Source organism: Hypoxylon trugodes (assembly GCF_022578975.1).
Source record: "Hypoxylon trugodes strain CBS 135444 unplaced genomic scaffold F4822scaffold_2, whole genome shotgun sequence".
Classification (NCBI taxonomy): Eukaryota; Fungi; Ascomycota; class Sordariomycetes; order Xylariales; family Hypoxylaceae; genus Hypoxylon; species Hypoxylon trugodes.
The window spans coordinates 2,516,541-2,541,539 of NW_026250017.1; the positions used below are offsets into that span (position 1 = coordinate 2,516,541).

The 24,999-nt window shown below is 46.9% G+C and overlaps 10 protein-coding genes and 1 non-coding gene across 11 annotated transcripts; 5 read left to right on the top strand and 6 right to left on the bottom strand.

Annotated features, from left to right (window-relative positions):
• Positions 1–458: 458 nt before the first annotated feature.
• F4822DRAFT_391192 (serine hydrolase-domain-containing protein) lies at positions 459–1,825 on the top strand. Its single transcript, XM_051457101.1, has one exon. The coding sequence runs from the start codon at positions 689–691 to the stop codon at positions 1,628–1,630; it is 942 nt and encodes a 313-aa protein (XP_051318255.1). The 5' UTR covers positions 459–688; the 3' UTR covers positions 1,631–1,825.
• On the bottom strand, positions 1,826–3,756 carry F4822DRAFT_391193 (PCI domain-containing protein). The gene is made up of 4 exons (XM_051457102.1): positions 3,512–3,756; positions 3,399–3,455; positions 2,614–3,333; positions 1,826–2,563 (listed from the first exon to the last, which is right to left on the bottom strand). Exons 1-4 carry the CDS (start codon positions 3,593–3,595, stop codon positions 1,946–1,948), a joined length of 1,479 nt encoding a protein of 492 aa, XP_051318256.1. The 5' UTR covers positions 3,596–3,756; the 3' UTR covers positions 1,826–1,945.
• A 411-nt stretch (positions 3,757–4,167) lies between these two features.
• Positions 4,168–5,536, bottom strand: F4822DRAFT_425689 (uncharacterized protein; the record flags this gene model as incomplete). Its single annotated transcript, XM_051460386.1, has 7 exons — positions 4,168–4,208; positions 4,270–4,410; positions 4,472–4,937; positions 5,000–5,035; positions 5,086–5,230; positions 5,295–5,377; positions 5,441–5,536. The coding sequence occupies 7 exons, from the start codon at positions 5,534–5,536 to the stop codon at positions 4,168–4,170; spliced, it is 1,008 nt and encodes a 335-aa protein (XP_051318257.1).
• A 231-nt stretch (positions 5,537–5,767) lies between these two features.
• F4822DRAFT_441430 (uncharacterized protein) lies at positions 5,768–8,389 on the bottom strand (the record flags this gene model as incomplete). The annotated part of the gene is made up of 2 exons (XM_051462866.1): positions 5,768–7,972; positions 8,042–8,389. 2 exons carry the CDS (start codon positions 8,387–8,389, stop codon positions 5,948–5,950), a joined length of 2,373 nt encoding a protein of 790 aa, XP_051318258.1. The 3' UTR covers positions 5,768–5,947.
• F4822DRAFT_130483 (uncharacterized protein) lies at positions 8,333–9,124 on the bottom strand. Its single transcript, XM_051452703.1, has 2 exons — positions 8,654–9,124; positions 8,333–8,585 (listed from the first exon to the last, which is right to left on the bottom strand). Exon 1 carries the CDS (start codon positions 9,068–9,070, stop codon positions 8,654–8,656), a length of 417 nt encoding a protein of 138 aa, XP_051318259.1. The 5' UTR covers positions 9,071–9,124; the 3' UTR covers positions 8,333–8,585.
• Positions 9,125–9,692: 568 nt separating this feature from the next.
• Positions 9,693–9,783, top strand: F4822DRAFT_t29. Its single transcript has one exon. It is a non-coding gene; the product is annotated as a tRNA-Glu (tRNA).
• A 906-nt stretch (positions 9,784–10,689) lies between these two features.
• Positions 10,690–11,481, top strand: F4822DRAFT_425691 (uncharacterized protein; the record flags this gene model as incomplete). Its single annotated transcript, XM_051460387.1, has 1 exon — positions 10,690–11,481. One exon carries the CDS (start codon positions 10,690–10,692, stop codon positions 11,479–11,481), a length of 792 nt encoding a protein of 263 aa, XP_051318260.1.
• Positions 11,482–15,577: 4,096 nt separating this feature from the next.
• F4822DRAFT_130543 (YjeF N-terminal domain-like protein) lies at positions 15,578–16,994 on the bottom strand. Its single transcript, XM_051452704.1, has 7 exons — positions 16,884–16,994; positions 16,714–16,822; positions 16,587–16,652; positions 16,433–16,527; positions 16,052–16,148; positions 15,774–16,002; positions 15,578–15,717 (listed from the first exon to the last, which is right to left on the bottom strand). The coding sequence occupies exons 1-7, from the start codon at positions 16,893–16,895 to the stop codon at positions 15,615–15,617; spliced, it is 711 nt and encodes a 236-aa protein (XP_051318261.1). The 5' UTR covers positions 16,896–16,994; the 3' UTR covers positions 15,578–15,614.
• Positions 16,995–17,185: 191 nt separating this feature from the next.
• On the top strand, positions 17,186–17,833 carry F4822DRAFT_130668 (ribosomal protein S16, mitochondrial). Its single transcript, XM_051452705.1, has 3 exons — positions 17,186–17,325; positions 17,402–17,582; positions 17,643–17,833. Exons 1-3 carry the CDS (start codon positions 17,249–17,251, stop codon positions 17,742–17,744), a joined length of 360 nt encoding a protein of 119 aa, XP_051318262.1. The 5' UTR covers positions 17,186–17,248; the 3' UTR covers positions 17,745–17,833.
• A 786-nt stretch (positions 17,834–18,619) lies between these two features.
• On the bottom strand, positions 18,620–19,498 carry F4822DRAFT_425694 (uncharacterized protein; the record flags this gene model as incomplete). The annotated part of the gene is made up of 3 exons (XM_051460388.1): positions 18,620–19,059; positions 19,127–19,301; positions 19,391–19,498. 3 exons carry the CDS (start codon positions 19,496–19,498, stop codon positions 18,620–18,622), a joined length of 723 nt encoding a protein of 240 aa, XP_051318263.1.
• A 99-nt stretch (positions 19,499–19,597) lies between these two features.
• On the top strand, positions 19,598–22,286 carry F4822DRAFT_130671 (carbamoyl-phosphate synthase L chain, ATP binding domain-containing protein). Its single transcript, XM_051452706.1, has 3 exons — positions 19,598–21,930; positions 21,987–22,065; positions 22,123–22,286. The coding sequence occupies exons 1-3, from the start codon at positions 19,931–19,933 to the stop codon at positions 22,180–22,182; spliced, it is 2,139 nt and encodes a 712-aa protein (XP_051318264.1). The 5' UTR covers positions 19,598–19,930; the 3' UTR covers positions 22,183–22,286.
• The last annotated feature ends 2,713 nt before the right edge of the window (positions 22,287–24,999 follow it).

Sequence of the window (24,999 nt, forward strand, 5' to 3'; positions counted from 1 at the left end):
TCCTCAATCCTAGGAAGTGCATCAGCATGTGTCAGATGATGGCAGTATTAAATACGCCAATGAATGGGCTCGTTATCCGAAATGGCATGTTGATATCATGGTTGAAAGTGCGAGCGCGATACAATATTACCCCTAGCCCTTTAAGCCGAAGATCTGCTCCTAATTCTGACCCAGCAGCGTTCGTTGAATCCATACAACAATAAGGCCATATTAATAACCGCTGAAAATTTAACGTATGGTATACCAAGCTCCAAAAATAGTAGATAAGCTATTCAGACGGAGTCGCAATGAAGAAGTAGAGGTGCCGGGCTTTATGAACCATTCGTGAGGATATACGCCTCAGTATCGAGCCATAGGACTTCTACAGGGCCATGATGACAAATACAACCAATGAAAATAATTAAATTTAGACCAAATACTGAATTCAAAAGGATTCTTCATAAAATACACTTTTCATCTAGATTTTTTTCAGTCAACAGTTGGGCTAGATCAGCGCTGAGAAATATCGAAGTCGTAAGATCTAAGAGCCGAATATCGGTTCAATTCTTAGCCGCCGACGCCAAAATCCCGACTCATGAGACATTCACTTTCGCTACAACTTACTCATCCTCAACAGTGAAACAAACAAAAAATCGATTACACAACGCGAGACTCTGGGATATAAAAAGAGAGCGATTATAAAATTTTGATGAAATTCTTCACCCCGATAACTCCCAGGCGTATCATCAACCGTATCATAGTACCAACGTCCCTATCCCGGGCTTATCATCTCACCATGTCGTCCAACGACCAAGACGCCCCCAAAAAGAGCGCCATCCCCAAAGGCAAAACGGAGCTCAAAATCCTCATGTTACACGGGTACACCCAATCCGGGCCCCTATTCTCCTCCAAAACCAAAGCCCTCTCCAAACTCCTCCTGAAAGCCCTATCCCCGTCCCCCTTCAACCTACACCCAACCCTCATCTACCCAACCGCCCCGCACCGTCTCCGCCCCTCCGACATCCCGGGCTACACTCCCCCAGACCCCGGCTCCGCCGAAGCAGAAGAAGAAGACGAAGGCGACAACTGGGCCTGGTTCCGCAAAGACGAAGCCACGAACGCATACCGGGGCTTCGATATCGGAATGTCATCCATCGCAACCGCGATACGCGAAGCCGCGGGTATCGACGGGATCCTTGGGTTCAGTCAAGGCGGTGCTACAGCCGCGCTCGTGGCCTCAGCTTTGGAATTACCATATCGGGATCCCCCACCCGTCCCTTCGCCTGAGGACCCGGAGGCCATAACGTCCGCGGATTGGAATTGGTTACCAGCGCTACGCGAGGCGAATCAAAACCGTCCGTTGAAATTCTGCGTTATATACTCTGGTTTCTACGCCCCGCCGAAAAGTCTGCAGTGGTTATATGAGCCGGCGATATCGACGCCGACGTTGCATTTTCTGGGTAGCTTAGATACGGTTGTGGAGGAGGCGCGGAGTAAGGGGTTAGTGGAGCGATGTCGGGATCCGACGGTGATTGTGCACCCGGGTGGTCACTATGTGCCGGTGGCTAAAGATTGGGTTATGGTGTTGGTGGGTTGGTTGAGACAGCGGTATCAGGACGCTGGTAACACTTCGGCTAGGGAATCTTTGTAAGATGTCTGCTGATCCATAGACATTGGAGTTACAGGAGACGGCGGTGGATTCGAGAGATAGAGTGGAGAGCAAGACAGAGCTAGACCCGAGAGCATTTCATTCACATGAGTATATAATCACAGAAGGGTCCAGAATCGAAACATAGAAGGCAAACCAGTTTTATACGGGCATTGCCCACCTCCTAATCTAACTAGGTATTGTACATTCGCATGCCTTTTGATGCAAACCTGTGCTGTGCCTCTCGAAAACCAAGCCATATCCGGCTCCGAAAGAATTAACTCCCCTTAATAAGAGCCCGCATGTAATAATTCAAGCTCATGCCTTCTTCTTGCCCTTCTTCTCTTTACCCTCCTTTGCGCCAGGTTGAATCCTAGCCATCATCTCTTCCTTGGTGATGAGATGATCAACACGCTCTAACAAACCGAGCAGACTCTTCATGTTGTGGCTCCATTCATTAAGGATATCATCAACATCCCTAGGCTTGGCAAAACTAACTATGCGGGCCGGTCGGTCAATGCGAGCAAAGACTGTCTTGGAGCATACCAGCTCGCTGATATACTTCTCCGTCTCATCCTCTGTTAAGTCAAGTAGTTGAGTGAGGCGCTTCATGCCAATACGAGTATAGTACTTCGCAACAACTCTGACGTTGTGCTCAATGACTCGCTTACGCAGGTCCTGCCATCGCTGGTGAGCCTTTTCGTCCTTAGATTGATTCGGGCGCTCATCAAAAATGTCAGTTCCGCATAGATGGGGTCCATATTGCTTAGCAACTTCGGGCCATCGCATGAGTTCGTGTACGGTGAACAGCTTGAGTAACGACGCATCAACGGGGATTTGTGAGTTTCTTGTATCGCGGAAAATGCGCTGGAGAAGGTCGTGTTGTTCGTTGTCGTGGGGAGCGAGTATAACGAAGTAAATGATACGTTGCAAGACCTGGTATACGTTAGTAAATTCTAATGGCTTAATGGTAGGCACAAACGTACGGGCTGAAGTTTTGAAGGGTCCTCTTCGACAGCTTCGGTGTCTAGCACTTGTCTGTAGTGCTTGCAAGCATCGAGATATTTGTCATCATGCTTTGCCAATGTAATCTGCTGTTCGTAGTAGGCCAACTTCAAGTCGGTGGTGTCGTCTTCTACCTCCGGGGGCACTTCCTCGCCACGCTTCAACTTCTCTTCCCGGACCTTCTTCTCTTTCTCTATTTGTTCCGGGGTCTTCTTAGGCTTTCGTGATAGATATCTGGTGCTGATCTTGCGACTGAGAATACCGGCCTGCGTAAAGTCACTGTTCTCAATGCACAGAGCAACTTGGGCCAGTATGAACTCTGTCTTCTCGCGCCTCTCCATAGATCCGAACGTCTCTACCTGCAGTTCGCATAGAATTTCCATGGCGGCTTTATGGTCTCCCTGTTGCTTTTTGATGTCCGACAAGATCTTGGTCACGCGAGCCCGCTCAACTTCAACGAATATCTTGCCCTCGGTCACGGTGCGCAGAGTCTCGATGACGGTAAGCTTGGTATCTAGATTCGGGGTCTCATCGAGGAAAGCCATGACGGTTTGGACCATCTTGGTAATGGCCTGTTTGAGCTGGCCATGCTTCTTGGAGAGTACCAAGACCTGGTCATTGAGTAAACTCCAGTTCCCAGCATTTTTGCAAATCGTACATATCGCAATTAGGGTTCGTGATGTCGAGGCAAGATCGGACGCCTAAAAAATCGAAATAATTAGCCAATGATTGTTTCTATTAATTCAAGGCTGGAGTGAGAGTTTACCTGTCGGGTTTGCTTTTCGAATATGGTAAGCTTCTCGATGGCTGCTGGGATGTCGTTCTATAGTAACACATTAGCCATTGGTGATCCGACGTGGTTTTCTAGAAGAAGCGCACCTTAGCAAGCTTCTCTGCTTCGTTAATCTGTGTATCAGCTTCCTTGCTGAAGTCCTTCTCGGGCTTCAGAGCTGCGTCCGCCATGGTTCCTGGATGTTTCGATATTTATTATATGTGAAATAAAAGAGGTACAGAATATCCAGGACGCAAAGTGGAATTACGGGTTCTCGGGCGGTTGTATTGGGTATGGAGTTGTAGGCGAATGAAGATTATGATGATGGAAGAAAGCTTAAAACCACCGAACCTAATTATTAGATACGTTGATGCGAGGCAACGAAAGCTCGCGACTGCCTTACAGCGTCAAGCTGATTGGTCCGAGCGTCAAGCTTGGTCATCCAGATAACATCAAGTCACATGTAGATAAACCTCATCTGTTGTATAGTATTACCTAATCCTCTAGCTTATCCTCGCTACCTTATTTTTATTTTCTTCCTCTTTTCCAATTCTTAGCGTAATCACGTTATTTTTCACGAAGGGAAATAAATATCGTCTTAATAGTGACTATATTCTACTCTACTCGAAAATTCATTATTTGAAAATAATATCCTCATTCATGATCGTAATGAACCAAAATCTCGTTTTCACAACGCTAAGAATCATTCTTCTATGTCAGATCACGTCATTCAGTTGCATCAATCGCTCGCCCCAAGCATACATCAGATAATGGCTAGGACGTTCGCCGTGGTTGCTATTCCTCCTGTAGCTTCGTGTTAGTCCAGTTACTTCAACATGTGCTATAAAAATTTCGGGCGATGTACCTTTCACGTTGTTAGGAGCACTCGCTAAGAAGAATGTCCAATTCTTTCTCTCGGCGCACTTATCCGCAAGTGTCTCAAGATCCCAAAGTTCGCCAATGGGACAACCCCAAAGCGCCAAAAGTTTCTCATGGAGGTAATAGTCTAGTTGCCAGAGACACATTAGCTCCAGTTTCTAAATCTCCGGTCTGTAACTCCAACATACCTTCAGTGGATGGCCACGCTTCGAATGCGGGCTGATCCCCCGCCACCGCGGAGAAGTAGGAGTCATGCAAGAAATCAGCCATCTCCTCACTCTGTTCCACACCGATGTAGCGTTGTCCATCATCAGGCCCGAATTTATGCGCTTGGAGATGATGTTTCGCTCTCTGCTCTTCCGTGAGTGAATTGGCGTTCTTTGTGAAACCAGATCTGATCACTAAGATGTCCCCGATCTGAATATCACCTCCCTGCCTTGCAGGTCTCAAGTCGATTTCTTGTGCCTGTGCTACCTTGACAAGGTCGCCGTAACTAATCTTAAAGTTATCATAGTAATCCGGCTTGATATTGTTGGCTTCGGCATAACGAGCGAAATCCAAGAGAAGACCCCTGCCCGCAATGCCACGAGCTGCCCATGCCTGTATTCCACACTTTGTCGTGGCCTTGTCACCCACAACATCAGCACCGGTAGTCTTGGAAAAATATTAGCCGACTACCGTTCAGACTTTTCGAAGAGGCCGATTAATCAACTCACTTTATTATAGAAGTATCCCGAGGGGAAGTGAGCAAACTACAAATTGTTAATATCTGACCGTGTCTAGCTACGTAACTCTAGCTCACATGACGGAAACCATCCCATTGCGAAGTGCTCTGAGGGTTCATTTCGTAAGTATCATCATGTGCATAGCCCGGGAATAATTCGTGAATATGGTGCTTAAAGACAGCTCGTCCATAACACGGCGGCGATACTTGATCGAACGGGAGACTAATTGCCCGCGGTTAGTCAAGCGTAACTAGGTTGGACACTATCTGGGGAGTATCACACTCACCCAAGAGCAATTGTCTCTCCAGTCGATACGGCTTTCAGCGCTTCCTTAACTCTCTCCGGTGTCTGCAGATTTAATCTACCCAACTTTCAACATCGTTAGCGAACGGCCACAAATCGAAGCACAACTGTTAAGTAGGGGTAACCAACCTCATCATTTTCCCCCCATATCCATGCCGACTCTTCAGGGTCGCCAGGTTTAGGCCGCAACTCCTTTCTCGATGGAAATTGCTGATCGCTAGACATATTTCTTTCTCGACGTATATAAGTGGTAAAGTGTACAGGAAAAGGATACATGTGATGTATTGACTGGTCGTGACTTTAATAAAGCAAGTTGTGTGTACCTCAGTAAAGGTGGTAATAGTCCTAACAGGCCAATAATCCTAGCAGCGGAGTAACATAAGATCACGCCACCAACGTACAGACGCCAATCCTTCTGTTATCTCCTCTTCACCAATGATTTCCCCTCACGTGGTGACGTCTCTTTGCATCCGAAGAGTTATAGCAGAATTACACAGCCGCAGAGCTTGAAGGTGCCATTGCCGTTGGATCGTTCCGAGCGCTAAACTCGCTCGCGGGTTTCGCTCGCAGGGGCGGGGCCCGCCCAGAAAAGCGATTCCGGGGAAGAGGAACATAAATGAAAAGTCGACACATTTGTTATGCGCTTTTCCCTTTCTTATATGTCCCCTCGTCGCCTAAAGGATATTCCTGTTTTCGTTTTAGTGCGAGATTGTTGCTGCTCGTACATGGCTGCTCAACAACATCTAAGCAACTACCAGAAATCTTATCTTTCAACGTTGAAATCACTTGTGGTGGAAATATCTCCTTCAATGTCGACAGGTGACACTCAAGATCAAGTTCGTAAATTTTCGCTATCGAAAGAATCCTTTCCGTAATATGAAGAAAGAATTCTTGGTCCAGAGGTTCAAAACGAGATGACCAGTCGAAAAATGCACACAGGTCTTTGTTTAATTCTGATGCTTCAGGCACCTTTAGTTCCATAGGCTTCACTCCTAATTCTGAAGGGTGTCGCACAGCAGTACATGCTGTATTAAAGTCGTCTAGAACTTCTAACGACAAGGCTTTGCCTATTGGCGTTAGTGGTCTCCTGATAATCTCGTAAGAGAAGCCAATCCAAGCGATGGGTTCGTCGGTATTATATTTTGCGTTTGGGTCTCCTCCATGTCTAAGCATCAGTGAAATTGTTTTGCTTTTCAGAAGCTGTTCGAAGTTCCATGAATTATCTCTGAATGCCCTAATGAGGAAAGACTTCATTGGAGTCCAGGTGGTATTCTCGAAGCAAAATCTTTCATTGGTATTGCAGCTCTTTTCCAGTACACACTGGAGAATAGCTAGGCGGCTACAATGCCGGCCATCCGCTAGATCATCAGGATTAAGCGAAGTAATAATATCATTTATTGCCGAGAGCTTAAATCCCGAGAAATACTCGGGCTTTTTATCTGAAATATATTTGGCGTACCCGGAAAGGGAGTACTTGATTACCATTTCTCTGAGGAATGGAGAATCTGAAGCTTTCTGGATATGGCTAGAGCGTAACGAAGTTTTACGATCTTTAAGCACTTTTGGGTGAAAGCCATCTACTCCCTCCAACAATTGATGAGCTCTAGAACCACCATCAAGATGTCTCGCGTATACGAGAAGCTCCGACAAAATACTCTCTGTTTTGCATGACGCATGATAACAGCAGTCATAGATCCTTGCGTCCTTGATGAAAGCTGTCCAAGCCCTAAGGATTGATAGCTGTGTGTTCCAGGTAGTTCCAGCCTTCCGTTCCAGATATTCAGACATCTCTTTCGTGTTCAAGTAGTCCACTACAGTGCGGTGAAGAAACTCAACATAGCCGAGTTCTGGATGGACCTCAAGAAGACCACGGCAACACGCGTTGAGACGCCGGCTAATCCTGCTATATGAAAGGATTATATCGTCTTCTCCTGGTGGTATAACAGGCAAGCTGAGAGCGTAATCTTCATTTTCATATTCCATGTCATGAAAACCGTAAATGCAAGTGCATACGGGCCCCTTCAGCACTAGGGAGATTTTCAATAAGCGAGCCATCCTTTGGTGGTAGAATGGCTCGACCGAGCCTAGTATTTGCTTGAAGAATTCCCCCAAATCATCTGGAATAGTCTGAAGTCGACGCTGCAAGTCCGAATAATTATCGTACCCAGTTAGTCCAGAGCGTAGCTGTTTGACCACCAAATAAACCCAGAGAAATACCCCCGCCGCCCTATGTGTGACTTCATCCATGATTGACTGCGCATCCTTGGCTTTAACGCCAGCATTGGCCCATCTAGGGTGGGCCTCAAGGGAGCTACGCACAAAGTTGTGGATATCATTTTTAGTCAACTCATGAATATAGAGCTTAGACGCAATATCAGTGCCAAAGGAATCTTCGAAAACGTTCCAGGGACGACTTGAAACACAGAGTTTCATATGAGGTGAAATTGAAAGCTTCCGCAAAGCCTGGCAAAATTCAACTTGGTCGCCTTCATATTCGTCTAGGCCGTCGATGAAGAAGCAAAATCTGACGCGGATACCATCACAAAGAGCAATTCGTTCCAGGACTCGAGAGAGCTCTGGTGTATCCCATGACTCGAATTTTATGTTTTCGGCGTTTTGGTTCCATCGTTCAATGCAAGAAATTTTGATTAGGTCTGGCTGCTAACGGAAAATTTCGAAGAGAAGTGATTGCAAGAGACCTCGCCTTGATTTCTGCATCGACGTCCCGACAGTCCAAAAGAAATGGCTGGCAACTACCAAGGGTCGAGGGTCAGACCAGGTAGATAACGCCCGTCGGGTTTGGGGATGGCTCGAAATAAACTTCATCAGGGTCGACTTGCCCGACCCTGGCTTCCCAGAAATCCAGAAGACGCCATCGCCACATTCGAGCCATCGATGAACGCTCCCCGCCGTTGAATCTAAGTCTGGCTTGTCGGAGGGTTGGAATACCCAATTAAAGGTTCTTTCATGAGCAACCTCAATAGAACTATATCTAACTGGCCGGCGGTCAAAGTTCAAGCTCTCGAGTATAACATGTTCCTTTACAACATCACACTTCGCTAGTGAGAGAAGAGACATCTGTCTTTCAACAGTATATATATCAACCAGCGAGAACGGAGTAGACCGACTTCTTAACTCTTGAACGGGAAAGTGCTCGCTTAAATTTTGAAGGGTATCCGTAATCACGGTGAGTTTATTGGACTGCAGTATTCTCGACTTTTGCTCATCGATATACAACTGCTTGAGGTCATTTTGATATAGTTCTTGCCGAGCACTGTTTTAAGAAGAAAAAAATGAGCGAGACTCAATTGGAAGCAATTTCTATGGGACCACCTTACATACCTAATCAATGTACAAATATGAAGTGTCAGGTTCGATTGAATACCATTTAACTTTTGCTCTAGCTCGAGAATCTCGTAATCTTTCAATACCGACTTTAGGGCGCCCAACTTTGCCCTTGATTTTAGACGTTATATTTAGGAGCTCGTCGCAATAGGATTCGCAGCTGTGTGCTAAAGAGCAAATCGATCCATTAACCCCTACGAGGTTTAAATCACTCGTAGCCCCTAATTGAAAGCGTGACTGAAGTTTAGAACTTAGATCCCGAAGTTGTCCATAAACCTCATCAAGAAACGCAATGCGGTCAGTACACCCTGCTACAGAAGTACGTATTTCTTTTGAGGCTGAGATGAGTTTAAGGCCGTAATTTATAAACTGAGATACATTAGCTGCAATCCCCAAAATCGTCACCCGGTCCATGGTTAATGAATATTGAGACAGTTTATTCCGTTGGATAAACTCCGACTTGAAGACGATGACCCTTTGTAGCAATAAGTGCAAAGGAAATTCTAGGAAGCTTGGGCAGCGATTTTCGACCTACGATTTCAGGCTGTGTCGTGTCATTATTTTCACCGCCCCGAGTTCCCACGAATAACGATTCGCCAGCAATCGCGCATTGCCACAGCCTGCGCATTATAGAATGCCTATAGAAAAACGGAATATGCACATTTGGCTTTGCTATAAGAAAGATTTGAGGAAAAAAAGGCAATTCAAATTTTACGAAAACATGTGGTAGGTAAGAGGTTTACAGTCTCAATAAAATTAATATCTCCTTTTCTATTTACAGCGCGGTCACTTCAACAGTGAATTATTATGTAAATTCTAAACAAGGAAGGACTACTATCCTTGAATAAGCTATTTACATTAATATGCATCTCTCCGCTGATAATATATCATGGGTGAGGTCCTAGTCTACCTGCCTTCCGTTCAGCAAACAATCTTCTCCACCTCCAGCGAAGGCCCTACGCTAACTAAGCTAAGGAATATGAAACACATTTACTAAAGATATTTTTCGTCAAAGGTCTTCCTCTATTTCCCATAGTCCGAATTGGTGTAGTGGCTAACATTTGGTGCTCTCATCTCATACCCTAGAGTGACCCGCCAAGCCCGGGGTTCGATTCCCCGATTCGGAGTTCTTTTTCTAAATCTATTTTTTGCCCAACGAAAAAAAAAAAAAATTACTTCCTAAAAACGTGATTATCTTGCCTTTTTTATTTTTATTATTATTTAAAAAACTAAGTTCTCTTTTTATCACGCCGCCGTATTATTAATATAATAGTTAGCTTTATTACAGAGAATCCCTTTAGCGTAAGACAGACATTTGTTAGGGGAAGAAGTCAGTGTAACCTAAATCTGGATACCCACCTTTAGTCAAATGTTTCTTCGGTATTTGCCTACCTAAGTATTAAGGAGGTTAGGTGTGAAGAGTCTCTTGTCCGGCATACTTCACATGTCCGAGGGGTCGATGTGCTCGTAATGAGTTGATCAACATCGTCTTCTTTGGTAACAATTACCTACCGTAAGGCGAACTTACCACGTGAAACTGATTCATACCTACTCACCTATTGCCACTATAGCCAGTGGTATATTACATCATGTAGTACACCCCATTCATGCCTTCTAAACCTTTGTAATGGGCCTGTCGGCGTCATGGTTGAGTCTATGCCATAAAGAACATACCTGTCCCTTGGCAATATTCCTATCTTGAAGCCAAGAAACTGACAGTACTAACGATGACTTCCCATATACTACACTCATTGTGACGAGGAATGCGCGCCTGCTCTCTGAGTCCTTAGCTCTCGCCCAGCTAAGCTGCTTAAATGTTGACATGGCAAGACCTGGAATATCGTCAGTTAGCTCTTTCACTTTCTATTTAGTAGACATCCAGTGCCAGACCATGAGATGTCCCCTTTTCGTAGAAAACATCCCTTCCCATAGCCCTCACGTAGATTTACTTGAAGCCCTTAATCACCATCCTATTCGAAATACCTACTTGTCCATTCAGACCTAGGCCCAGTACTAAGTTAACGGCAGCAACAATGTGCTGGTCCGAGATCTGGTTCTGCGAAATATGTCGCATCTCCCACGTAACCATCACCTTCCACTGTCCACAGTATCTCTCAGCGACAGAGCCATGCACCCCTATCTCCCACGAAGTACCCGTAATGGTAGGATTCTGCGCTAAATGCGCACTCCCAGGCCCCCTTATCGCACGTGCCATAGACCAGAGGCGTCTAATCGACCAAATCCGCATCAAACTATTCCTCCTTGGTCCTGTCGTAGTCAAAGAATACCCTGCCCTCTTCGCTGATGGCATTTCAGCCCTCATAATACCTGCTAGTCCTACCTTTGAAACCATCTCAGCCACAGTTACCCACCAGGGCATGCTACTAGGACCTGATGGAGTGGTTCAAGTGCCAAACATCGATAACTTGGATCAACTCGATCCATACATTTGCCAGAAGTTCGGCCTTAACAAGCTGTCCCTTGGTCCTGACGATTCAGTGCCGGATTACGCTCCGACTGACCGCGTGCTTGCCCCGATCGGCACCGGGCGACCTGCACCTTCCTCCCTCCACCTCCCGGCACTTGCCGCATCCTCCGCAGCCACGGCTGTTCCCACATCATACGCCTCAGTCGCAGCTGCCACATACACCGCAACTAGCGCATCTGGCGCTGCGGGAGGAAGCTTGACCAAGAAAGGCAACAAGAAGGGCAAGGAAGCTGGCAAGAAGGGACCTGCCCCCGTGACAACACAGGCAGCACCTTCCCTCCCTCGCGCGGGCCTCACCTTCCGCGACGCTCTCAAGAAGCCGGCAGGCGCCCGCTAAGAAAACGGAAGGAACGAAAGCGGGGAGTCGAAGAGAGGAAAGAGGGAATGGGCGGTTAGATGGAAAGAAGGAAGGAGAGAGAAGGTTCTTTTTGGTGATACAGGCAGGCTGGAGTTTGTTGCTTTCGGCATTTTTGGAGTTTTGGCGCCCTTTGGACCCGTGGCACACTTCACACACATTCACCATCACTGATGGGTAGCAAGGGGGGCATGTCGGCGTACGACCAGGCAGCAACATTTTTTTTGATAGAGGCAATCAAAGTCTCAATTCTTTGGCAAAACCACTAAGTTCCACGTAGTAAGCTGACAGCACAACAACACTAGCATATCACAGTGACATGTACGCATCACAACTTGGAATCCAGACAACAACAAGGAGAGCAGTGGCGTTGGCGGCCTCACTCGTGATAGGGGCAAACATACCACGTGTGGAGAGTAACCAGGTATGATACCGAGAAGCCCTGCTTACACCTTAGCGTTGGACATCGAGCAAGGCATCAAGAAACCCATATGGGGCTGTCTCCAGCAGGAGAGGCGTCACTATCTGAAACAGGTAGTGTGATGACGAGGCTTGTCGTGTGGTTGATAAATGATCGACGGACATGCCATAAATACTCCGGAGTCCGGATCTCCATGACGAACAGTTGTCAGGGGTGTAACCTATGTTTGTACGTAGGTGTATGTAGGTGTAGGTGTCCAGGTGGGTTATGTGGATTTTATTATTTAGGAACAAGTACAGCTCGCTGAGGTGGCCAAATTGTAAGACGGCATCTCGTATCCGGGGGTCTCGGTGACGAATATTGCATAGCGTGTGCTCGGGATATGCCCATATGTTCATGGGAATCCCGGAATGCTCGTGTCTGGGCGTATGAGTTATGTTGATGTTGGAGTGGCAAAAAGTAAAGAAGTCGGATTCGCAGCGAGATATGAAGTCGGAATTGAGCCAACCCGGGTGTGGGGTCATGTGACAGGGGGGTATGACGGGGTGAGCCGACAGGGGTAGCTTCAGCCACATTATATCACATTATGGTTTATATGGCTTAGCCCTACCAGGTGGGCATTGGTTAGAAATCATTGATGCAAGAGAAAGGTGGCGAATCTTCCCGAATTGTCTTCCCTACCCCCTACCTAACTATACTACGCATCCATAATGACGGTACCTTAGCGGGTCAATATTGGCGGGCGAGGCGTAGTCTCTGCCGAACAGACATTGGCTAGATTGACATGCCAATTTGAGGCTGCTGTCAGCTCAGGGTTCGTCTGGCGTTGCTCGACGTCTAGACATCTCCGCAAAGAGCTATGATCGCCGTTGATAATCAGTTTGTCGTGCAATTTACGGGCGGAACACGATGTGTGTGACGCCGTCCCTCGAATTGTATTGTGTATTTTGACCGGCAAACCGGAACGGAGCTTAGAAGGATAATCATAGCCACCAATTGATTTCCCTGTTGCACACATTGTACCCATTGTACTTATTGACATGTCGCTATCAGAAGGCTGTATAATATGGCTTTCGCATTTAAGCCCATTGTGGCAAATGGGAAAAGCCAATATCGACCTAGTGACATTAAGAAAGAAAAGAGGTCGGCCCTTTCATTAGACCCAGAGCTCTCCGCGATTAGGCTCGTTAAGTACCTAGGGATATCCAGCGCGATGTTGGTGTAAAGTAGGTTGGATCGTCCAAGTTCGTAGCCAAGTAACTTAGCGACCTCCTAAAATTCCTAAATCCCTACCATTATAGTGGATGATCCTGGATCGCGTGCCGTCGATCACCAATGGTATACCCAGGAGCTTCATCCGGACTTTGCTATATTACTATGTAAAGACGTTTTGAGTACCTAGCTGGGAATGGTGGGACCCTCCACATCTATGTTAGTGTACACGCCGACACGGGGTCTAAGAGGCCGGACCGTCATCTAGGCGCGATCTTATAGAATAATTATTAACCGAGGCCACTAAAGAAGACAGATGCGATGGATTAGATATAATGACGGAAAACGTAGCTAATATGGGGTCAGAAAACCCAGGTCACAATACGAACAATGTAGCATCGCAATAGTATGAATCTCGATGACCTTGGCGGCGACTCCGCGATGATAGATTTGGCGTTAATAAATGATGGATATTCTGGGTGAACTCAGTGCTAGCCGTGCGCTTATAAGTCTTATTTCCGGAGTTTGTAGAAGAGAAAATAGTAGCAACCTAACTATATTATACATATTAATAATATTATGATATGATATCCTTTTTAAATAATAATAATAATAATAATAATAATAATTGTGTGCCATCTGTAAGGGATTTATCTAAGCGGGTGAAATGCTCCTACCTTGGCATCTAACCAGCCGGTTCGAGCCGCTGTTCTCTTAGCAGTAGTAGCCCCGGCCGTTTGGGTGCGGTGGACTGCGGGACGCGACAAGCCCTACAGTAGCACTCGGCGGGATGGTTGGGCACGAAGCTTATTTCCCAAGTTTCAGGTCAAAGGAATAATGAATAAAGGATAAAGCGTCCGGTGTGGGTAATAAGGAATTACGCACATACATGTACATAGCTGGGTAGGAGTATGCATGTCTTTCTAATGCGGATCGTGGGGAGTGTGTGGGAACGTCCCGAGGGGCCAAATGGATAGTGTTGACGCGAGAGAAGTGGGGGATTTTTGATCGTTCTCGAAACATTGGTCCACCCCCTTTTATTCCTCATTATTTCCCACGCGGGCAGGCGGGAGGGTCTCGGAGGAAGTACATTGACCTTGATCATCAGCAATGTATCGAACTCATTTGTACCAGAGGCGCCACAGTGCCGGTACTAGTGGTCAAATAAGATGTCGTGTAACAGATGCAGGAGGTTGATAGTCTTGCGCATCCGCAAGCCACCTGTGTACACTGCGAAGTAAGTTCCAGGGCGACCAGGCTACCAGGCTACCAGGCTACCAGGCTTACAGAAGGCCCCTCTACCTAAGTAGTGAATGTCGATAGGCCTGTAGGGCTGTACCGTACTGTACTCGCATCCTTTCGCTTCACATCGCTAGTGTACCAGCGACACCAAAATACCTAAGGCGTCATGTATATTTTTTCTTGTTGATACTTCTCACATAGTAGCGCGCTGCCCGCTAGCAGCAGGCATCAGTAATTCTAAGAATTGACAGGGCAGCGCTGGAACGTTCGCTCGATAAATTCCGTGGTTACGAGCTCGCTCCGATTCAGACTCGTTCATGTAGGGTGGAAGATCGGTTGAAATGATCTAGAATGAACGGGAATCACCTGACGGCAGCCGAAGACCGAAGAAAAAAAAGTGCGGCCTACCTAGGTACCTAGTAGAGGGTGGTTGTTCGCTGGGACCACTAACAAGGTAAGCGCCGCAGATCCATTCTAGCCTATCATCGTTAATTAGGAGCATTTGCTCCGGCTCACTACAGAGCAAGTAGTAGGCCAGTGTCCCCATCTACCTAAAGCTGTCTGATGGATTAGACAGCACAAAAAAATTGAAAGGTAGGCAGTTAATGTTGACTGCTCTAAGAGCAAACAGAAAATGAGAAATCCTCTTTCTTGTACAATTTCTCGCGGGGCTGTCTCTTACGTATCCCGTGCCCTGCAATCGCCACAGGAGTTTCATCAGCAGAACATCAGTGGTCAAATGTGCTTTTTTTGGTTCGGTGGTGGCGATTCCAGCGGTCGTGTTACAGTGCTCTTATGAGCGGTTCCCCGTCCTATATCATACTTGAAAGCCACACCACCACAATAAGCCACGTTTATACGGATGGTATGCCAAATCAACAGTTGTCGTCGAGACTTTCGTCCTTCCAGGGACAATCCATTATCCAGTGTTCTTTGCAATTTAGAGCAAAGAGCCATCCTGCGACTTTAATGTGTACTGAGCACACCGCTGAATGCCCTGTTTGCGGGAAGCAATATCTTATCTATGTCGAGTTTTGCAAAGATTACCATCCTCCGCTCTTACGGTGCCCTAGGGGAATAGTCGAGGCCAATGAGGACATGCAAGAAGGAAGATGCCCCAGCCCAGTGTGTCCTTACAGTCGTACAGGGGGCTGCAGCGTCAGTTGATTCAGGGGGGAAGTTACCGCAACAATTCCAAGTTTCCAATTCGGAAGAATTTCATTCGACCGATCGCCGGCTTTCATAGCTTCCCTCCTCCAGTGCCGACTTCGACAATCTGGTCAATTCCTTGGTACTCCGGAATTTCGAAGTCGTATTTCTCAGCGATTGCTGGAGAGACAAAGCTGCCGGTATGTCAGCCACAGGCGTACTCTTTTCCAGTTAGTTACCAGCTACTCACCGGCCGCCTACAAAATGACGACCTTTGAAATGCTTGACCAAAGGCTTAGGTGCAGTGAGGCTGATCAAGAAATCAGGGTTGAATTTGCTGCCCAAGCCGGACTCGGGCGGCCCTGTTTCAATATTCCAAGAAGATGGAGCATCAACGGAGGTGACGGGGAGCTTGGTCTCCTCTAATGCTCGAATCACGGCTGGGAAAGGCTCGCGAACCTCACCCGAAAAGCTGAACCCTAGCTGTTGATGAGTTTGACACCTTCGAAGCACGACAATAGAACGCACCGAAAACAGCATCCACGATGTGATCCGTCGATTTCATAGCCACGGGGAAATCCTCAACAAACGGCACCTCCAGGTCTTCTAGCTGCTTGGCAAGCCGCTATACGGATAAAAAATCAGTATCTCGACTACTAGAATGAGTCGTCCAAATAAATTAAACACGGTATATACGAAAGATAATCCATGAACTAGGTGAAAACAGATGGGTCCACAAGGGAGGGGGGGTAGAAGTGATGCGGGACGACATGGATTATGATCATGAACAATTTGCTTCAAATAACATATCGAGACTAGAAGACTAAAGGATACATATGATACGATCGCGAAATGATACCCTGGCACATGGATAAAAGGTGTTTAAATAGCATTCGATGGTTAGCATACCTGATAGAGGTCATTCTTACTCCGCTTTGGATAGTAGATGGTCGGTTGATACCCATAATGGCGAAGATGACGAGCTGCAACAAGTCCGTCACCACCTTTAATAACTCATTAGAAACAATTGCGTGGGTATAACCCGGTAGGGAATGTGGCTTACCGTTATTACCAGGACCACAAGCCACTAACACACGATTGCCCCTATTAGGAGGGTGAACTCGGTAAACTACACAATAGCAATGGTTAGATAGCCATTAGCGACGAAATAGTTGAGTTAAAGTCCTTACCAACTTGTGAAACTGATAATCCAGCGAGTTCCATAAGTTGGTCAATTGAGAAAGCTCCAGTGCTCATAAGCTCTTTATCTAGAGCTGCAGCGGCCTTCGCCGACAAGGTCTAAGCAAGCTGGTGTAAGCCAATCTGTAGTTTCGGCATAATTGCATACGAGATAACTTACCTTGATAGCCATGGCGATTGTGTATTAAACTGTATTGAACTTGGCCAAGTAAATGAAGCAATTCCTTCGAATGGGGAGATTGATGAAAAGAAAAGAAAAAAAGAAAACGATTTGGGAAGTTATTTGGGGGGAATAGTTTAGTTGGTCGACTGACATCACCAGGGAAGCTGCGATCTTAATTGGCTTCGATTGGTGTAAGTCCATTCGATGCTTAACTAAGCAAATCCACTTCTCCGATTGGTGCAGGCGGAGAAAACAGTCTCCATATCCGCCAAAAATTATTGAATCGGGCAATCGCAAATGCTGAATTGAATTCGAAGCTGTCGCTTTAACTTTCCCCGAGCAAAAACAATTTCACAGTCACAATGGTCGTCAAGATTCGCCTCGCGCGCTTCGGACGCCGAAACTCCCCTTTTTACAATATAGTCGTCGCGCAGGCAAGGTTAGTCTCTCGAGACGAATCCCAATCAATCAAATTTTCTAAGTGCGAAATGTACTGACCAATTCTTTTACTACAGAACGGCGAGAAACAGCAGACCTCTCGAGGTTATTGGCACATACGATCCTATTCCGAAACCCGACCCATATGACAACTCAGGAAGATTGCATAAAGATATCAAATTAGACACATTCAGAGCAAAATACTGGATTGGTGTTGGTGCGCAACCGACAGATACTGTATGGAGATTATTATCAATGGTACGGATCGCATCGATCCAACTCACTCACCTCATTGGAGCTAACAAAACTTCTCTTCAGTTGGGCATTATGGAACCCAAGTACCGAAATACCGAACCACGAACTCCGCCTCCGATGCCGCGAGACGTACGAGACGAATTTAAGCAACAAAAAGGGCAATGATAGCCTTGAAATAGATGCATCAACGACAAAGTTGTACGACTCTATATAGTCCCCTAGATGGACTGTAGTAGACGAAAGGGGATGCGCAAATTTAGTAGCGCCTTGCACGGATTTACCCCTAGATAGAGGATATATGACCCCCTCAAAGCCCTAACGAATCGATATAGGCACCTAGCTATGGTGTACATATGGGACAGCGAATGCTCTTCGATAAATCACCGAAGAATGCATGATTACCGGTTCGGATACTCAGCCCGCCGGGGCGGTCGGGCTCGCCTATATGATAAAATTAAAAGATCAAGTAAAACTACGTCCTTTCGATGTATTACGTATTATTCCTTGAAATGCGCAAAATATGAATGGGGTAAGGCTTAAAGGCCCACAACCGAGGTCTTGACTGAACTTATGCATCTCATCTATACGAACCAACAGCTCACAAATAGTTGGTCGTTGAGACTTGAAACTTTATCCGTAAGAGGGCTTCAAGTTGTAAACATCACCAAAAACCCCGAACCAAGAGCATCGTCATAGTAGCCTTGCTGAGTCGCTAGGCCGTCTTGCACCCTAGGCCGTTACCTCCACCAAATGGTTCAAACGCCCACACCACGGTCCCATGGAGAATCGGCCATTTTCTCAGCTAGACTTTAGAGACACTGCTCAAATTCATATCTACGTCCATTACAATAAAAAACACATGAACGGGTCATTTCAATTGGTAATAATACAATAGATCTATCAGAGCCGTTTCCCTTCCTATCCCACGCGTGACACAGATACCCCATTTTGACCAAACCATTCAGCATAGCGCGTTATCGTACACTATAAGGACACAAGTGAACAGCAGCCTATACTGACATAGCAGTAAACACACATTCTCACCTGATGCCGTTCACAGCAGCAGGGCCACCTTCCGGCACCAAAACCCAATCCTTCACACTACCCTTCCAATCACTCGTCCGTATATCCTTGATATGCACCAGAATAACCCTTACCTCTTCCCCCGCAACAAAGCACTCCCTTCCACCATCCTGTTGTTGCCCACCAGCCCCACCATTCGCACCAAACCCGCCATCAAACGGCACAGTACCGCCCTCAGAGTCAAACGTATTATTCTCGAGATGTTGGCTGCGATAGAATCGTTCCTCGTCGGATCCACGGGCAACTAGCTGTGCAGTACCGTTTATAGTCGCGCTGATACTGGATATAGCGCTGGTATTCAGGTTGAGGAGGAGCGAGGCTAGACTCGATCGGTGTTCCGGGCCGGGCGATCCGCCTGACATCCGGCGGCCTTGGGTCGGCGGTCTGTGCGATACCCCTGTTATGCCATTAGCATACATAAGGCCAGCAGTTTTACCATCTAGAGGAAGTAATTGGGTTCTCACAGTCGTGCACCAGTAGCGAGACATTCGGGTTAACGACTAAGTTGTTGGTCTTCTTGGATGAGGGGTTCGTGGTCATGACGATGACGGGCGCGGAGGAGTACTGCGACGACGGGATATATGTATAATTCATGAGGGATACGTGCGGCTGGTTATCGATACATGTCGCCAGGTGAAGCTAAATCGAACCCATTCAGCAGCCACATTCATCATTCAGATTATCTACCTAGGTAGGTATCTACCCAGACATTCGGGATAAGCACTTACGAAACGGGCGTTCTCAAGACATTGTACAACCTCAGGAGGTAGCGACGAGACTAATTGCTTATGGGTATCGCCAGCAGAAGCCTCATGATTAAGCGATATCTGATCCATCGTGTCTTTTTATGTTTCACATACGTGGGATGCGAATTGGTCGCGTTAAAGTGGTTCGGATTCGTTCCAAGGTGTTTGTTTGGAGGGGTTCTGAAAGTTGCTGATCGTATTGGATCTATGATGACGTTGGCAAAGCTAAAAGCCCCGACCCCCTGATAAAATGCCCACTATACCCCACTGAGGCTGGAACTTGGGCCAACAATGCCGCTGTTTCTAGGTCCCTAACCGCGGCTTCTCGCGGGGGAGGGACCGCTTAGTTACGGCTTTCACCTAACTCAGCTGCGAATACCGTAACTTCTCGCTGACAACTCTTTGGAGTTAACCTTCCCTTTCTCTTTATCTCATGATTATTATATTTCCATGATGTAGAAAAGTCACAATACTTGATATAGCAAGTCAATTAGATAATTTACCCCTTAAATACCATTCAAAATGCGTTCAGTTAAGCCTAGACACCTCCGCCGCCATCCATTCCCCCGCTATCTTACAACCGGCTCATCTCTACAGTCTCAAATCACTCCTATTACATCTTTACTCATTGCAAACCGTGGTGAAATCGCATTGAGGATAAACAAGACCGCCGAACGCCTCGGAATCAGAACTACTACCTTATATACTAACCCGGACGCCTCTTCTCAGCATGCATCCTGCTCACCGCAGTCCATTGGTCTAGGTACCGCCAACGGATACTTAGACGGCGAGAGGATAGTGAAATTGGCTAAACAGCATGGCATCCAAGCTTTACATCCTGGATATGGCTTTCTCTCGGAGAACTCAGCCTTTGCCAAAAGGTGTGAGCAGGAAGGAATCGTATTTGTCGGACCACCAGCGCAAGCTATGGCAGACATGGGCGACAAAGCTCGAAGCAAGGAGATTATGACTAAAGCTGGAGTTCCATGTGTGCCTGGGTATCATGGAAGTGAACAGGGTGAGACGGAGTTGCTAGAGCACGCGAAAGCGATTCAATTCCCTGTGTTGCTGAAGAGTGTGAAAGGAGGTGGTGGGAAGGGTATGCGTATCGTGATGGAGGAAAGTGAGTTCTTACAGCAATTAAAGAGTGCCCGCGCAGAGGCGAGAGCTTCATTCGGGGAGGGCGGTGAGGTCATGTTAGTTGAAAAATACATCGTACGTCCTAGGCACGTCGAGGTGCAAGTGTTCGCCGATAAGCATGGAAACTGTGTTGCTCTAGGCGAAAGAGACTGCAGCATACAGCGACGACATCAGAAGATCCTTGAGGAATCACCGGCACCCGAATTGGATGACGTGACAAGGTTGGACCTATGGGAAAAGGCCAGGACGGCGGCGTTAGCAGTGGGCTACGTCGGCGCGGGGACGGTGGAGTTTATTCTCGATAAGGACACAGGCGACTTTTACTTCATGGAGATGAACACCCGACTTCAAGTCGAGCATCCTGTTAGTGAGATGGTCACTGGAACTGATCTAGTTGAATGGCAATTTCGAGTCGCCGCAGGAGAAAAGTTACCATTAACACAAAAGGAGATAATCGAGAGGATACATGAGCGAGGAGCAGCTATCGAAGCAAGGATATACGCCGAAAATCCAGAAAGGGGTTTCATTCCCGACTCCGGAAAGTTGGTTCACCTAAAGACCCCCAAGGTGGATGAGGATATCCGAATTGACGCTGGCTTCGTTGAGGGCGATACGGTCACCGAAGCATACGACGGGATGATTGCGAAACTTATCGTCAGAGGAAGGGATCGTGAGACGGCTATTAGGAAGATGGAGCTTGCGCTACGCGACTACGAAGTTGTAGGGTTAAGCACCAACATTGAATTCCTGAAGCGCTTATGCAGATCACCGGCGTTCATAGAAGGAGATGTTGAAACTGGTTTCATTGAAAAGTGGAAAGAGGAGCTGTTTGATCCTGCAGTGATTAAGCCCGAAGTATATGTGCAAGCGGCTCTGGGCATATTCGCCTCCCAGCCCACGGAAGTCGTGGAACCCCATGGAGAAAGCCTAGGCTTCGGTTCAAATAGCAGTTCACGAAACTTTTCATTCAAGTCCTTAGACGTCTTAGATCAAAAGGAAGGGGAAGTTGTGGACGTTAGCATAACCCAGAAGGGTAACAACTTATTCAACGCTCAGGTCACTCGAAATGGTGAAGATGCTCAAGTCTTCGAGGACCTTGTGTCGTCGCCCATCCCAGCCTCGGAGAAAACAGGACTTATCACATTCTTCCCACATACACGGATAGAAACGACAGTTGTTCAAGACCCCAATAATGACAACAAGATCACCGTATTCCAACATGGTAGAAAGACAGAATTGTCGCTACTGTCTCCGATTTGGTACGAGAAGGCCCTAGGGCTCAAGGAAGTTGCGGCTTCGGTGGCGGCTCCGATGCCTTGTAAGATACTCAAAAATGAAGTTAAGGAGGGTGATAGGGTCACCAAAGGAGCTCCTCTAGTAGTGTGGGTGCTCTGTGCGCCAACTTTGAAGCTAACCGATGCGCTAATCTGAAGTCTAGAATTGAATCCATGAAGATGGAAACGGTAATACGATCACCACAAGATGGTGTTATAAAGAAGCTTGCACATAAAGAAGGGGTAAGCTGTCATGCTCAACCACAATTAAAACTACGTGATCGCTAACATATACAATAGGACAAATGCAAAGCAGGTACAGTTCTGGTAGTTTTCGAAGAAGAACCTGCTGCGGAATAGAACCTAAACGATGAAAAATTTACAATACCAAATGTAGGCCTATTGGTGTAATTTAGGACAGGAGAGGTGCTGGCGTCGGATCATGCGACTCTACAATGATTTTTAACAGATAGGCAAATGGACTTAAGCATAAGGTAGAGTCTCTGAGTTTTATTAGAGCACCTAGACTCAGGCCTAGACAATAACTATACTTGGCAAGAAGGTACCTATGCATGTCTCAGATTTCTCTATGTACCCAAGAAATCTGGGCTATTCTTCAGGGTACTCCTATTCAAACACCTACACCCCGTATATATTAGCATTAAACTCGATGAACGATCGTCTAACCATAATTTTAAAGCCCCTTTTCTTAGTAAATTACAATAGTGGATGTCGATCAGGTAGCTTGTTTGTAGTCGCAAGGACATGTTGATTGTGCCCGGGTACGTCCAGAGACCCAACAACCCACCACAAGCAGACTACGGACAATCCAGTTCGACTCAACCAAAACAAAATCACCATCGTTGAATCAAGTTATAGCTTAATAAGCTAGAAAGCAGTTGAGAAAGGTAAACGGGCCGAATTTAACATGGAAGTAACATAGTGTCAATCATGGAGAACTTCGTATCCGGAGAAATCACATCTACAACTCTACGGAAAAATCCCAAATAGGCCGTCATTGCCCAACAATCCCACGATACTAAGTGCAACTGTTATTTTTACTGCTATGAGGCTTATTGTCGTTGATTCTCTAGCGGCCGAGTTGTCAGCAAGCGACTACCGAATACCAGTGTTTCACGAATTAATCCTGGCATACTATATGTACACAGTAAGCACATAGATTTTGAAGCAAAAATAGACGGAAATTCACTATCCAACATTGAAGCTGGAACACTAATTCCTCCGAGAGAGACTAAGTCTCATTAGGGTAACAGTTGCGAAAGTGAGAACTAAACATAATACATATCTACTAGTGCATATAGTATATCAGATATCATTAAAATGAATATATTAAAAGGATTAATTGCTTCTCAGCTGAAGTCCCGGAATCCTTTTGGCGCCGGAGGGAGGTGATTGCGAATAGGAGGCCCGGCGTTCGTCGCGAACCTCTATACAAGTTTCCTATGGAGGTACACATACTTTGCAGAATACCTACCTGTACCTGGGCAAGTATCACAGTGAAGTGGCGTATGTAACAAGTTCGTCCAACGCAGATAAACGGCCCTACTACACGTCATAATCGGCCTACGCGGAGAACTGTGAAAAGAACAGAAAAAAACTCATCATCTATCTTCTCCCAGCCACCTAATGCTTCGGACTGCCTTTCTTGGGAATACAATACTCAAGGAGAAATCCGTTATTTGTCTGCAGCGGGCGTCCAAGCCAATCCCGCGCCACGGCGGTTTACTAGTCGCCCGTGCTCCGTATCTACCCCCCCTTTTTATTATTATCAAGCAACGGTCGAAAGGATTAAACAATTCCACGCGCAGGAAAATGTCTCAGCCCGAGTTGAACTGGGCTTGTCGGGGAGGTAGGTTGATAGGCAAGTACCGTCGGAATGGGGGTTACGGAGGTTGACGGAACACGTAGTCGCGCAATAGCCTAGAATGTGCAATGAGAAATGTTGCGTGAACCATTTCTACCCGCACCTTTCCTTCGTCTCCAATCTCCCCGGGGTTTCTATTCCAAACTACGCCGCATCGATTACGAGATTCGTTTAGTAGTTAGTATTGCTGACGACGCCTTTTTTCTTGTGGGAGATGAATCAAAACATGGCTTTTCACCCCTCTCGAATGTGATATTGAATCCCTTGGCAGCAAGCTGTAAAAGAGCATCGTACAAAACAAGCCTGTGGCATGGCATACCTAGCTGCTAGTGTCCGCGGCTGCGGCTGACAGCATTCTGCGCTAGGCTAGTTAGGCCACCCTTATGCCTGCTTGCCTGCCTGCCGGTATGCCTGTTGGCTTGCTATGTAGCAAGGTAGTAGGTAGGTAGGCAGGTCAGGTAGCTTGCTTTCCTTGCTTGCTTGCTTCCTTAGGCAGTGTGCCGTGTAACGCAATAAAGAGAAAGTATCCAGCAAATAGGAAATAGCACCGGCCCTAACGACTGCAGGGAACCTCTCATTCCACGCTACTTACCGTCAAGTGGTCCCCGGAGTGCAGTAATTAGTGAGCAGGAGGTAGAATCCCATGACAGAAGTCAGAGCATATCAAAGAATGGCATATCATAGCTACAAGCACGAGCTTGGTGATAGCGGGGTCAAAACGGAGTCACCGTCGCATCCCAAGGTACGCCCCCGCGGGCGGGATCGGGGTCGATGAAGACTTGGTAAGTAACACCCGCGGCAGAAATATATGAACTGCCTCCTTACCCGCCTCGCTCTGGTTGGCGAACAGGACGTAGAAAGGTATGATCTGAATAGATGGAATCACAATTTTTTATTGAGGAGTAGGAAGCGGATTTGCGACTGGGCGAGCAGCTTTTTTCCCCCCAATGCCCCCTCTTCCTCCCCCCTTGCCCACCCTTCTTCAACCCCAGCTGTGGCTAGATGCACGCGATGCGTGTCTTGGAATGGCTTACGACCCATCTTTCCTATTGTCTTCCCGATCGGCGGTCCATCTTTTGACGTGATTGGTTCTAATCTCTGCTTCGTTGCATATTACATATATATATTTCAGACTGGCCAAGGGGGTGAAAGAGGGGAGGGAAAAAAACGTAAGAAAGAGGGCCATGCGCGGAAGCCGCAGAGGCATGTGGAAGAAAGGGCTTGGTAGTTTACAAGGGGGCGAGATGAGAAAAGTTTCGGGGCTTCGTTTGGAACCGCGATCTATCCCCGGT

Coding starts and splice junctions, on each gene's coding strand:
- F4822DRAFT_391192 (XM_051457101.1), top strand. CDS start 689: ATGAAATTCTTCACCCCGATAACTCCCAGGCGTATCATCAACCGTATC.
- F4822DRAFT_130483 (XM_051452703.1), bottom strand. CDS start 9,070: ATGGACCGGGTGACGATTTTGGGGATTGCAGCTAATGTATCTCAGTTT.
- F4822DRAFT_130668 (XM_051452705.1), top strand. CDS start 17,249: ATGGTCGTCAAGATTCGCCTCGCGCGCTTCGGACGCCGAAACTCCCCT. Junction 17,326..17,401: donor ATAGTCGTCGCGCAGGCAAG/GTTAGTCTCTCG, acceptor CTTTTACTACAG/AACGGCGAGAAACAGCAGAC. Junction 17,583..17,642: donor TATGGAGATTATTATCAATG/GTACGGATCGCA, acceptor ACTTCTCTTCAG/TTGGGCATTATGGAACCCAA.
- F4822DRAFT_391193 (XM_051457102.1), bottom strand. CDS start 3,595: ATGGCGGACGCAGCTCTGAAGCCCGAGAAGGACTTCAGCAAGGAAGCT. Junction 3,334..3,398: donor TCGAAAAGCAAACCCGACAG/GTAAACTCTCAC, acceptor TCGATTTTTTAG/GCGTCCGATCTTGCCTCGAC. Junction 2,564..2,613: donor ACCCTTCAAAACTTCAGCCC/GTACGTTTGTGC, acceptor AACGTATACCAG/GTCTTGCAACGTATCATTTA.
- F4822DRAFT_130671 (XM_051452706.1), top strand. CDS start 19,931: ATGCGTTCAGTTAAGCCTAGACACCTCCGCCGCCATCCATTCCCCCGC. Junction 21,931..21,986: donor AAAGGAGCTCCTCTAGTAGT/GTGGGTGCTCTG, acceptor TCTGAAGTCTAG/AATTGAATCCATGAAGATGG. Junction 22,066..22,122: donor AGCTTGCACATAAAGAAGGG/GTAAGCTGTCAT, acceptor CATATACAATAG/GACAAATGCAAAGCAGGTAC.
- F4822DRAFT_130543 (XM_051452704.1), bottom strand. Junction 16,653..16,713: donor ATTATCAGTTTCACAAGTTG/GTAAGGACTTTA, acceptor GCTATTGTGTAG/TTTACCGAGTTCACCCTCCT. Junction 15,718..15,773: donor CGTCATTTTGTAGGCGGCCG/GTGAGTAGCTGG, acceptor ACATACCGGCAG/CTTTGTCTCTCCAGCAATCG.